Source organism: Centrocercus urophasianus, unplaced genomic scaffold, assembly GCF_019232065.1.
Source record: "Centrocercus urophasianus isolate 14NV4802_14NV808 unplaced genomic scaffold, USGS_Curo_1.0 seq_307, whole genome shotgun sequence".
NCBI lineage: Eukaryota > Metazoa > Chordata > Aves > Galliformes > Phasianidae > Centrocercus > Centrocercus urophasianus.
Genome location: NW_024884875.1, coordinates 1 through 12,902, shown reverse-complemented (window position 1 = coordinate 12,902; position 12,902 = coordinate 1). Strand labels below are relative to the sequence as shown.

The window sequence follows — 12,902 nt, the reverse complement described above, 5'->3', positions numbered from 1 at the left end:
GGGCAGGTCATGCTGAGCACACCTCACAGAGGCACCAGGTTTCCATAGTGAGCATTCACAATGCACTCACTGGGGCTTCAGGTTCTCCCTTCTGGCTTGTCAACTGGTTGATATCCTACTGCCTGGCTTCGGTACCTTTAGCTAGATGGAATCTGTCAATCAGTCTGTGTCCAGGTCTGCTAGAGTACAAGAGTACAGAGTGCAAAATACAGGCCTCTCCAGTTCTCCCTGGTCTAGGACCTTTTGGGAAAGCACTTTCACACGGGAAAAGCAATAGGACATGAGGAGAGAGAAGGATGCTTTTTAGTGTGTCAACTCAGGGATATTTTCAGACAAGGAGCTATTCATCATAGTAGTAATGTAGGAATTGTATGTAGGCCTGAGCATGCATTACAGTTTATGAAGGAAATAAGTACCTTTTCCAGGCCACTCAGGATCTTCTCCAGCTCAGTTTTGGTTAGGATGCTAGCCTTCTCCAAGGCTTTGGCATAAGCCATGCTCCCCTGGATATCAACTTCAGATAGTCTCTGATCACAGGCAATGGAAGAGTTGAGCATCTCCATGATGGGATCTGTGCTTCCACTGAATCTTCCCCCCCAAAGTTTATCTCCCTGAGAGAGAAGAAGAGGCAAATCAAAGAGGCCTAATAACTTCATTTATAGTTTTAAGAACTATGTAATTTCCACTGAGAACTTTATGAAATATAGAGATCAAGCTCAGGTATGTTCTTTCAGTGCAGTCCTTTGTTGTTGTTGTTTAATAGAGACAGATTTTTCTGTGTTTGACAAATAGCTATGGGCCAGCATAAGCCACATATCAAGTGACTGAAGTTACTGTTTAGGCACCTCCAGAGTCCAGGATGTGCTTGCAAGCTTTGCCATAAAATTAGCATCAAATCAGCTAAGGTGCAGACTCTAGAACTCTGGATACCTTTCAGCATCAGGAATGTCCAAAAAAGTAAGTCAGAACACAAAGAAGATTTTAAAATATGTAAGAAGAAAACTTGTTTTTCTACTCAAACCAGACTGATTTTCTAATCTCACATCCTCCAACAGGTCATCTACCTAATTACTTCACTGACCAAAGACAGGTACGTAATTCCTGCCACACATCATGACACTATGCATCTAAACCTTTTGCATCAGTGATTTAGCAACTGAATGGATTCACTACGAGCCATGTGTGACACTTGGTCAGATCTTTGCTGGGTAGGATGCCTCCTAAAGCCCTAGCTCTGGCAAACTGGAAATAGATAGGAATGTTACTTGTGCAGAAAGCTTACAACCAATCCAAGATTTCAAAAGCAGCTCTCCAGCAGGCACAAAGAATAAATTGGAGAATATTTAAAGGAAGGGTCTAAATATATTCACCATTGCAGATTGCAAAATAATCACTAATCTGTATGATTTTTTAAGTACCCCTGTCAGTCTTTTCTCATGGTTGTAACTACCATGGACAGCAAAAAGTTGGCCAAGACATTTGCAAACTGATCTGTGCTGGGGTTTTATCAGTCAGACAAAATACTATTGAGTAACCCTGGAAACTTTTTTCCCTAGTGACTGTCTCCACATTTCTGCCAATCCCTGCTGAAACAACGTGTCTGAGAGGACAGCAAGAGAAAGCCTACAGAGGTGAGTGTTGCATGTAGCTCTTTTCACATCTTTACAGCAGCTCTGTCAGCCAGCTGAAGGGAGGTAAAAAGAAAAATCAGAATCTGAAAGGAAAAGTTAGAGGTCCTCAGTGGATCCAGTGCCCATGGAACTATGGCATAGGGATGTAAAATCAAAAGCCAGTACCAGATGGTAAGTGCCTGAATGAGGAACTGCTCTGTCTTAGGCATATCTTCTGTGCTATGGGGCTCCACTGAAGTAAGAGGTGGGTCAGCAGAAACTGCAACAGATACATTTGCAGTCAGGAAAGCAAAACAGAAGGATTAACTTTAGCTAGCTACTGAACTCTGGTCAGGCTAGCACAGACTGACAGCTGATGGACGCTCATCTGTAACCAGAGCTGAGGAAGCCAGGGCTGCAGTAGCCACTCTGCAGGCAGAAGGCATGAGTTGCTAAGACAATTAGTCACCAGGCGCAAAACTGAAAATGAAGCTTTTGTATATAGAAGTTGTTACACAAGCTTTTGTAAAGTATCTGCCTAAGCACAAGCTGGCCTGAGTGAAGTGCACCAGTGCATTAAATTAGTCTCTCCGAGGTAAGGGGAGGAACCTGAAGGAAATTGCAGGCTGCAGAGACTTAGACTGTAACAAAGTTGAGCTTGCATTTGCCAGAGCACCGGCAGGAAAAGCAAAGTTTGCCCTCACCTCAGATGCCATTTCAGACGTTTGCTCGTGTGCACTCCCACTGCAACCTGTGGAATGGAATGAAACAGCTCAGCTCAGCTCAGCTCTGGCCCTTCCCTGGTACCTCAACCAGCAGTAAGGCCCCACCGAGCCCCCCCAGCCCCACTCACCGTCTCAGCAGCTCAGCCCGGCTGGTCGTTCCGTGCTACTCACCCCTCTTCCTCGCTTTTACACGCCTCGGCTCCTTGCTGGCAGCTCGTCCCGCCCCGGCAGGGCGGGGTGTCCCTGCGACCGGCCCCACTCCGCTTCTCCCTCCCTCGTAGCACCCCGCAGAAGTGGCTTGTTTCTGCTTGGCCTTTGGAAGCGTGCTGCTACCACGTATTTTTTATATCTGTACAATGCCAGAAGTATTTGAGACAATACAGGAAGCGCATCCCAATTTTCTTGTCCCTTTTGGGTTTTTTTGCCTTTCACAAGACTGTAGGGTGATTCAGGTAGGAAGAGACGTAATTAGCCATCTTTTCTATCTTTTCTCAGTCCTGCTACTCGTCCCCTTTTTGAGTTGAAGATGAAGCCTGAAGCCCAGTGGGATTTCATGATTAGGGTATGTTGGTTTCTGTAGCAAAGGGGACTCAAGCAATGACACAGCTTAGCATCAGGCTTGTCTGCCTCTGGCTACTCAGCCTGAATGAGCAGATATATTTTGTCCCTGGGTTTCCAGAGCACTGCCTTCAGTATCAGCCCAGAACAAAGTTCACGTTCTGTCTGGATTTATACCCAACTCTTAATTTGCTGCTTCTCAAACATTTCTCCCTGTGATCTTTTTTTTGGGGGGGATGTGATGACTTTTCCCTTTAAGACTAGCAGGCCTGCAGACACGCACAGCATCACACTGGGAAAAGCTGTTTGAAATTTTTTCACCAATTTCCTTCCTCTTCTGAATCCCTCCATGCTTGATGCTGCTCATGTCTTGTTGGTCTTTCTTGAGTGTCTTTGTCCTTATTCTGGGTTTTGACTGAAGGTTGTTGGGAAGCTGTCAGAACAGTAACACCACGTTTGCATCCAGAATGGATTATATACAGGGAGAGGCTTTACCTCCTGGTGTTTGTGATACAGGCTCGATATTGGTTATGTGGAACATGCGTAACATATACAAAGGATGTACCTCTGCTCTTAAGGCACTGCAGAGAAGTTGCCCAAAGTCCAGAAGGGTTGGAGGAGGATGCTCAACACACGGCAGTCAGGAGGGTTAGAGGGCACCCAGCTGCTCCTGACACCTCTCCCTGAGACACCTCTTTTTGACCCACAGAGCTAGAGAAGGGGAGATGGGATCTCTATGGCATTTCCTGAGTTTCCCTGTGTCTCCTTTGCAATTTGAGATTTTACACCATTAAGCATCCTATATATGTATGATCACATTCTTTGTGTAATTTGGTTTCTAAATATTACCTGTATGTAAGCAGCTACATGGTTAAATAGAACAGCGTAAGCTCCAATTTCTGTTCTACTTCTAGGCCTCTGTGTCATTTTTTCCACTTCTCTGTACTTGCATCTCTCTGTAACATGAGGCATAGGAATGATTGAGGAATCACAATGAAGTTGGTTTGTGTTGCTGCTGGTGAAGGTTAGATGGATACATTTGGGGATTGCTGTCTCATATTCATCCCTGGTGCCTGCAGGGGCCGTTGCTGTCATACAAATCCATCTGGTCTCACTACTCTTTTGTGACAGCAGAGAAGTGTTAGTAGCTCTGCTTTTCTAGTTGAGAACTAGAGGGCAGAATGACCACGGATAGTAATGTGTTTAGGAGACAAAATATTCAGTGGAACTTTTCCAGAGCATGAAAGCAGGCTAGAGATATTTTCCTTGAGGAGACTAAGTGAATATTTCTTTACTTTGTGTAATGTTTAAGAGCCCCTCTGTAGGCTTTTTATCTGATTGAATATCAGATCAGAGTTACTGAACCATCTGCTGGGTCTTTCAGTAGTTCATTAAAAGACTACATGTCAGAATGTCTATCTAAATTGATAGTTATTGAATTCTTGGCTTAAATGACTTCCTGTTGTCTGTGACAGAGCAGAGATTTAAGCCCAAGTCCCTCCCAAGTACTGTCCAAGACACTGATCCTTCTGTTTGTGCAGAACTTCTTAAGATGAGAAGCAGGGCTTTAAGCACTCAGATCACAGTGTGTCATAGTAGTGTGATATGAAAGTGTGAAGGTGTTCTGGTCAGTCTCCTGTAATGTCTGTGGAGCTTCAGAGACCTTCAGAGTCTCCTCACATTCAACGTTACTCCATAATTTTAAGAAAATGGTGGATGGGTGGGAAGTAGCAGTGACTATGAACTGCTCATCTACGTAGGAGACTGAGATGTGACAATCTGCTAAAACTTCTGTTTTGCTTTCAACTTGGCAAGGTCCCATGTCATTTGGTACCAGCTATGAGGAGCAATGCTGGATACTTGCTGCTAGGAGCAAGAGGAAATCTGGCTGAGAGCTCTTAAGGTACTGAGCAGGGCTAGCAGATGCAAACAAGGAGAAAGAGGGGAGTGGCACGAATTGAGAAATTATTAATTGAGATTATGGGAGAGAAGAAAAGAAATATGAGAAGGAAATGGAGAGAGATCTTTTGCTCTGACTCTGTTAGTGTTGGGTGTTGATGTCACCTCTCCCACTATTGCACCTTTCCCCTCAGTTAAGTAAGCAGAAGTGATTTCCCTTCCACAGCTAACCTATCTAGAGACTGAGGCACAAGCTCTGTTTCTGTTTTGGAACAGAAAGTGACAGAGCAAATACGTAAATTACTGAGCAGTAATTTAACTGTGGTGTTCTTTACATGGCAGCAGAATAAATCGTGTTTAAGGCTAAGAGTAAGGGGAGACTGAGGGTGATAGGAAGCATTGAAGAAAGGGAAGTTTGTGTTGCTGGTGCTTCTATGTATTTGAAGAACTAATGCTGTAAATGTAGATTGAAAGCACTTGTTGTCTTCTGTAGTACATCATTAATGGCAGGAGGTTTAGTTCACAGTACTTTGCACTGTGCTACAGCCCTTAACCAAAGCATGGTGAGGCAATGCTTGTGTTCCTGCCATTACCTGTGTGTGTTGCAGAGCCTTGCAGTAGTCTGTCAATAACGTGTTGCTGTATCAGCGTGGAGGGCAGGGTGCTGAGCAAAACACCAGCTTTAAAATGTTGTGACAGAAGAGAAATTGTCCAAGACAACTAGCACTATTGTACTGTCAGTATCAAGTTAGTGTTTAATGAAATCTACCCTGTCTTCCCTGTAGAAACAGTTTTTCCTCTGCCTTTCAGTGAAGTCATTCCATGCAGAAATCACTGCAGAACACTAATGCAGGGGAATGTTACAAATGCTTATTGAATCAAATATTTTCCCCATAAAAAACGACACCAGAGTGGTGCACTTGCATTCCTAATATAATGCTTTTTGTTGCCTGTGTCCTGATTTTACATTTGCATGGACAGAAGGGAAGATGGTACATTATTACTAAGGGTTAGCCAGAAATGCCAGCTTATTTTCAAGTACTCTGCCCCCAGCTAGCTTGGCCTGGGTCACACAGAAAAAAGAGCTTTCCTGGAAGCAATGCAACTCCTGTTCTTTGGAGTAAACAGAGCTGAAGGTGGTTTAATGATGAATGAGGAGGAGCTGTGGGCTGTCCTGCTGACCACGTTCTGCTTAAGACTAAGCATGTTTGACTGCCAACTGGTGAGGAAATTTTTCCCTGCCAGAAGGCAGGCAGCCTAGCTGGCTGGGAAACATAGTCCTAGCAGGAATTCAATGAGGGCTGGACATGTGGCATGTGTTACAGATATACTACCATGTGTCTTTCCCTACAGACACCCCAATCTTCCCTCAGCATGTTGTACAGCTTGCTGTGGCACAGCTGTGTCCAGCCCTGTGCTGTGTCCAACTGCTCCCATCATTTGCAGGTCTCCTGATGTAGAAGCACCCTTCTACTGCCCTCCTGCTGCCCAGCAGAGTTTGTCCCCTCATAACAGTTCCTTTGCCAGGAAGGAGAGAGTTCATTCACACCACTGACCAGCCTCAGAAGGGCTGAAGAAGCCCAATTTTGTCCCTTGAAAGCAATACGCAACACAGGAGTTTCAGTGAACTACAATACACCACAGTGTTTATTAAATCTGGATTAGTGTGATAAGCACAACGCTGCAGCCACGGGATTTGTCCCCACACTCTAAGCTTGCTCCTTCTGCTTCTTCAGCAGCTCCCTCAGCTGCTCGATCTGGGCAGTCACGCTGCTCTTGGCAGTGCCGCCCACGGCAGTGTACTGCTCCACGCTGTTGACAACGCTGAAGACCTGGGAGACATCGCTGGCAAACAGAGGGCTGGGGAGGCAAAGAGAAGAGCTATCAGTGGGGAATGAGGGGCACTGCTTGATGGTTTTCCATGCTCATTGCCTGTGGAGAAAATAAGGAAGTAGAGGCTGAGCCTTTTTCCAACAGAAAAAGCATCATGAAGCTCTGCTTCTGTACTTGTAGTGCCTGACAGGAGCAGTTCCTGACATACCAAAGACACAGCTGCAAGGGCAGAGGGAGGAAGGAAGTCTGAAGCCAAATTCTTCTACAGTGCTGGTGCCTCCAGGTCAATGCGTGAATTTCTCCATACCCTCCCAGTACCTGTGGCCCATGCCCTGCATTGTTCAATGGTAGTGATATTGTGCTCCTTCAACTGATACAGGTTTGGCAGTAGCAATGGTGATATTTAGGCCATGACAATTTTGGGGTGCAGTCAGGACTGAATTGTTCATGGAAGGGCACCATAAAGAAGCCTGTACTAAGCCAGACTGACACCTGCCTTTTGAGGGGATTTATGGCAAAGTAACAGTGATACAAACCTGATGCTCTTCAGGTCCTCTAAATTGAGTTTATTGATAGCAATGCCTTTTGTCTCAGCAAGGTGGACGGCCTTCCCAGAAGCAGCGTGAGCTTGTCTGAATGGCATCTGCAATGAGAAGGAGATGATAGTCCAGTGCAGACTCAGTCAAGAATGGATGTTCTCTCATTTTTATTGGTTTGTTTTTCCTTATAACAATGAAATCTAAACATGCAGTAGTTGACCCACACTGACCATCACCTGGGGACAGAACAGAAGGCCTCATCTCAGGCCCTCACTGAGCAGTGTTCTGAATCTAAAGAAGTCAGAGCTCCAAGCCTTCCTCTGATACTTACTCCTTTACGAACCAAGTAGAGAGCCAGATCAGTAGACAGCAACTCAGGGGTCAGAGCCTTCTCCATGTTCTCCTTATTGATCTGCAGAGAGAGATATTACTGTCAGCTGCTCTTTAGGGAACCTTTAGTGGTCTCAAAGAATGGACTTCATCTAGGAGGGACCAGGCTCTCAAGGACATTCTGCTCGAGTGTACCTGAGCTGCCTGTGGTGGGAGCACTAACAAGCAGTAAGAGTGAGCAAGTCTTCATGTTAGGACCAGACTAGAGCTCTTGCATCTGTATTGCACTTAAAATGTGATCTCCAACCACGTTCAGTAATGAGAAGCTGAAGCCTTACCTGGAGGGTAGAAATCACTCCGGTGGCAACCTGGAGCACAGCAGTCAGAGTGTCCACAACATCAAGGACAGCTTCCTTGTCCTCCTGCATGAGAGCATGGATGGAAATTGCTGTTAGGTGACCTGATGCAGCCGCAGTTTTATCATCTTGCACACAAGCTGTACTTGTGCAAGAAATATAGTGCAAAAGACTTCTCTAGAGCAGGAGACAACAGTCTCCTCAAAGAACTGAAGTGGAAGCTAACGTCTGCTTTACCTGCAGATCCTTGCTGAAGGTGCTTGGAATTCCTTTCAGAACCATGAGAATTGCAGCCAACTGCAGAGAGAAACAGGTATGGCAGTTAGTTACAGGAAGACAAGCACATTGCCCCAGCAGAGATTCACAGCCTACTCCCAGCATAATTTCAATTTTTACACAGAGGCATGAAGAAGGAAGCTTCTTCAGCCCCAATATGAGCAGTTTCCCTGCCCCTCTTCTTTCTTTAACAGGCTCACCCGTCCAAACACACGACCAGCTTTGCTGCGGATCAGTTCCAGGCTATCAGGATTCTTCTTCTGAGGCAACAGGCTGCTGCCAGTGCTGGAAGAAAAGTGTTGGGAGTGTAATGGTGAGCAAGACCCCAGTCTGTGCAGATGCAGACTAAAACATGCAGCACGCTGGCCCAGCCCTGCAAAAGTGATTGGTACCCCCCTTAACTGGACTCCTGTCTCAGTGTAGGAAAGCAGTGAAGTGGGTGCACAGAGTTTCTCATGTTTCCCAAAGAAAAATCTTTGGTTTTGCAGTCCTGTCTGGAGCTACCACCCGGTGCTGCCTCTCAGAAGAGACAAAACAGAGGCTTCTCTTCAAGGCCCAGTTGCACAGAAGGCAAGAGCAGGCAGGACTTGTTTTTCTGTGCCCTCAGAGAGGCAGGGCAGCGGCTGTGCTGCATTGAGAGACAGGAAGTGTGTTAGTATTGCAAAGCCGGGCTGTTCTGGGAAGGGCTTTGGCAGGAATTCCCAGCAGAGAAGGAAGTTTTCTGTGCCTGTTCTCTTACAGCATATTTCTGCCAGCAGTAGCTGGGGAGGAGTGATCAGTGAATGGAGATGTGGTTGAGTTGCCAGAATTAGAATCACTAATCCTTAATGAGGAATTTTCACCTTAAGGCTGCCTTTCTTTCAGGCTTTTCATCCTCTGGAGTGTTGATTTATCTGTCAGTCTTGTGCAGCAGGGACATCCACTTCCCCATTGTCTCAGGAAGGGATAAGAGAAGTGGAGAGACTGAGGGAAGTGGCTCTTTGCCCAATGACCAGGCACCTACCTGTAGGCATCAGAGAGAGTCACAAAGCCAAATTCAGTGGTGCTGAAGATGATGAGATCTTCGGCCAGCTTGCTAAGGTGGATCATCAGCAGAGTGGCAACAAAGAGTAATTCCACTGCAGAAAAGGTAGAAAAGCAAGAAGTGAAAAGGGCGTTTGTTTGTGTTTGACAAACCAGGGAGCCCTGACTGGAGCTTAGAAATGTACAAAGGTTTTCTGTTTGGTTACTTCCCAGTGTGGGATTTCAGCTTCCTTGTTAAATGATGTTAACTGGGAAGGTGTCCGGTGTCTGCTTCTAATGTGGGGGAGGGAGGAATGGTGGAGTTGTACTTACCCACAAAGTCTCTCTCACTGATGGCATCCATGCTGTTCAGGCTGATGCATGCAAAGTCCAGTTCTGTAAGAGAAGTGGTGGACAGGAGAGATCATGTTTAGCCTAACTTGAAGTCTGCCCCAGCAGGTGTTTGTGAGCCCTTTAGTAGTCCAAGGAACACAAATAAGGTGTGTTGAGGCATTGTTACTTGTCCCAGGTTGCCAGTGTGTACCAGAAGTGGTTCAATTTATTATCCCAGCATACAGGCATGTGCTTTCTTAATTTGGTAAGAAGTCTTATTGCTTACCAATTCCTTGGGAGCTGCCTGCAACCTGTGTTCCTGGTCATCAGAAATTATTCTGTTTTTGTATTTATTACCCTCCTTCCCCATGTTGAGGTGCTGCAGTGTATCTCAAAATAGCACTGTGACAGTGTGTCAGTGTTTCTCTAATTCCCAGATATTGTAATCAGACCCGTGCTGCTCAGTTAGGGAGACATTTACCACTACGCAGAAGCTCTCTATCAATTTCCAGTGGGTTCCCAGCCAGAGCACCGCTGCCAGGGAAAAAGGAAACGGAAGTCATGCATGATATCCTGCACAGTGCAACAAAAACTGATCTCCAGCAACGAGGGATGACATCTCTTTCTCTCCTCAAAAGAATCTGGCATCAAACTGCTCCCTGTAGCATGGTCTGAGGCTCAGCAAACTGAACTCTAGACCAAGCCAGGAGTTCTCTTCCAAAGAAAAAGATTTGCATGATGAAAGCCTTGTACTTCTTGATTTCAAAGAGAAGGGAGAAGAGCATCTGTTTGGTGGGTATGTCAGTCATTGCACTTTTCTTTGGTGCATGAAGCAAGGCTTGAGATCTTGAAGCTGCAGTGCGTGTAGCAAACAAACACCAGTGGTTCAGAGGATGTAATGGTCTGCCTCTTGGTCATTTAATAGAGCAAAGTGATGCCCAGGGGTTACACAGAAAGTACACATTACCTTCCCAGAGGCAAGACGTTCATCCTTTTCTTCACCTCACCCAGGCGCTCAGAGTCACGAATCAGTGCAACAGCGTGGCTAGGAGGGGACATGAGAGAAAGCTGAAGCTAAAGAATGGCCAAAGGGTGGGGCATGCTGAGAGGCAGTCTCCAGCACACAGGCAGTGTTCAGGTCCTTGGCTGTTAAGAGCCAAGTAGCACTGGACTGAGGAGTGCTTGTGGCAGCTTTCAGGGTTAGCTCTGCTGTGTCTCCCCCAGCTGCCCCATCAGAGAATGATGCACTTCTAGGCTCCAACTGTACAGGGCTCCAAGAATGGAGAAAGCTTCCCTTCCTAGAGCTGAGTGTGAAAGGTGCTTACCTGAGCAGGAACTGGCTCCATCTGATGGGCAGAGCTTTCTGCAGGTGGGTGTAGCCAGGCATGATAACATCAATTTCTCTGCATATGGAAAGAGAGGAAGGGGTGAGCAGCAACTGTTGGCATAGAGTTGCAGTTGCAGGTTGTTTTGTGGCAAGGTCATGAGAACATATTTAGCCTGTGTTGTGCTATGCCTTCCTCTTCTTATATCTCCATAATACATTAGGGGAAGAGGAATGTCTCCCTGAAGCAGGCTGTGAAGAAAGAGGGCCCATTGTCTTTCCCTGGACTATCACATACTGTCTCACTTCGACATCCTCTGCAGAAGGCCTTGATGCTGCCCTGATTGATATCAGTCAAAGAGCAAGCCTAGAAGTCTCCTGTCTCAGGAGCATTAAGACCATGGACTTGGGAAAGGACTTACGTAGCAGCGCGCTCCACCAAGGACTGGATGAGCTGCAGCAAGTGAGTGGAGATTGCAGAGATGGAACTCTTCAGGAGCAGCTTCAGGTCAGTCACAACCTGGACAAGATTGGCCACAATGAGATAAAGGAGAATGTGACAAGCTTAGTGACCAGATACACCTCAGCTGAAAGGCAAGGCAGGCTACCAACTCTTCATTCTATGTGATGTGAAAGGACATTTTAGCAGATATGCCCCATGTCTCCTATTCATGAAAGTTACTGTATACTGCCTTCCAAAGCTCATTCTTTTCAGTGGACTTCTCAGGTATAGGCAGCTTGGGATGGAATATCCTCCACTATTCTCCAAATATCCCCCACAGTATTCCCCAAAGTGTGTCATTAGCAAAAGGCTGATCCCAAAAGATGCATGTCACCCAGCCAGTAAATTAATGGATTCTGTGGGCTTTCCAAGGGCAGCAATCCTGCAGAAACCACTTCCCTGTGATGATGAATCACTGCAGCATCACTAGCTTAAAGCCATAGCAGCACATGCTGCAGATTGTCATTGCAGGCAAGGGATGACAGGAAGAAGCTTGGTAAGGACCTGAGGTGTGGGAGTAATATAGGAGGAGAAAAACAAATAGTTCTATACATACCTGATCATTCCTGCTTCTTCCAGTGTGCAGCTTTCCAGCTATATCCCCAATCAGCTCCTGAGGACAAGAGAATAACTTCTGTCAGTGTCGCTGTATTCTAACCAAAAGAATTCCTGCAAGAGCAGATCTCCTCCTAGCTCTAGGATCCTGTAAGTAGCTATGTGTTCTCCTCTGGGGAAGAGGAAGTTTGGATTCTAGGCTTGTACAGCATCTTTTCCACAGAAAAGGGGTCCTGGACACTGCTGGCTGTGCACCTAGTATGTCAGTATCACAGGGTGTTGAGGAATTTCACTGTGTTGGGGACAGAGGCACATATGCTTAATGTCAGCAGCTCTACATAGAGAGGGAGGGGAACAACAGGTTACAGGACCCAAACCTTCAGTCTGCGTTCGTTGGCAGTGTGAATATCCTCATCACTTTGTTTCACCACAAAGACTCCCTTAGACCATTCCTCAGAGATCTATAAATGTCAACAGAAACACAAGTCAGCTCATACTGTTTCCCTGAGTGGGGGACTTGCAAGTTGTCCCCAGGAAATACCAACTTCTGCACCCAATTGGAAATGAAAGCATTCTCACAGGAGCTCCAGCATTCCTGTTCTTTCAGGCCAAGGCTGGCTGCTTGCTCTATCCCTATATTCTTTATTGCACTTGGTGGAGATTCATCTTTTGATCCTTGCTGATCCTGCAATCCTGGCTATAGCAGGACTTAAGCATCACAGTGAGAAAGTGAGCCAAAGTGGCAGTCATTGCTTTAGCATTGTCCATAAAGATTTTCCTATACAAACATTGTATAGACTGCCCATTGTCCATGGTAGGTGAGCAACAACAATGAACACTTCAAAAAAAGGGCTTAGTGGCTGCCTCTTCTTCACCCCTAGACAATACTGTGCATTGCCTTCTACTAACTCAGGCAGCCAGACTCAAAGGGATCCCAAGTGCCATTGGAGAAGGAATATTCCTAATTATACTGAAACAATTCCTCAGGAATGTTCAGTCTGATGAGAATGGGAGGGCAGGTCATGCTGAGCACACCTCACAGAGGCACCAGGTTTCCATA

At 46.1% G+C, this 12,902-nt stretch overlaps 1 protein-coding gene and 1 long non-coding RNA gene across 2 annotated transcripts; both read right to left on the bottom strand.

Annotated features, from left to right (window-relative positions):
• Positions 1 to 7: 7 nt before the first annotated feature.
• On the bottom strand, positions 8 to 2,555 carry LOC122165939. The gene is made up of 3 exons (XR_006170627.1): positions 2,464 to 2,555; positions 2,315 to 2,361; positions 8 to 611 (listed from the first exon to the last, which is right to left on the bottom strand). It is a non-coding gene; the product is annotated as an uncharacterized LOC122165939 (long non-coding RNA).
• A 3,864-nt stretch (positions 2,556 to 6,419) lies between these two features.
• Positions 6,420 to 12,303, bottom strand: ASL (argininosuccinate lyase; the record flags this gene model as incomplete). The annotated part of the gene is made up of 14 exons (XM_042829336.1): positions 6,420 to 6,652; positions 7,162 to 7,268; positions 7,496 to 7,576; positions 7,833 to 7,916; positions 8,088 to 8,147; positions 8,327 to 8,411; positions 9,130 to 9,244; positions 9,462 to 9,524; positions 9,943 to 9,995; positions 10,429 to 10,506; positions 10,787 to 10,864; positions 11,208 to 11,305; positions 11,844 to 11,900; positions 12,220 to 12,303. Coding segments are annotated over 14 exons (1,194 nt in total), but the record flags the coding sequence as incomplete, so codon positions are not given.
• Positions 12,304 to 12,902: the final 599 nt, after the last annotated feature.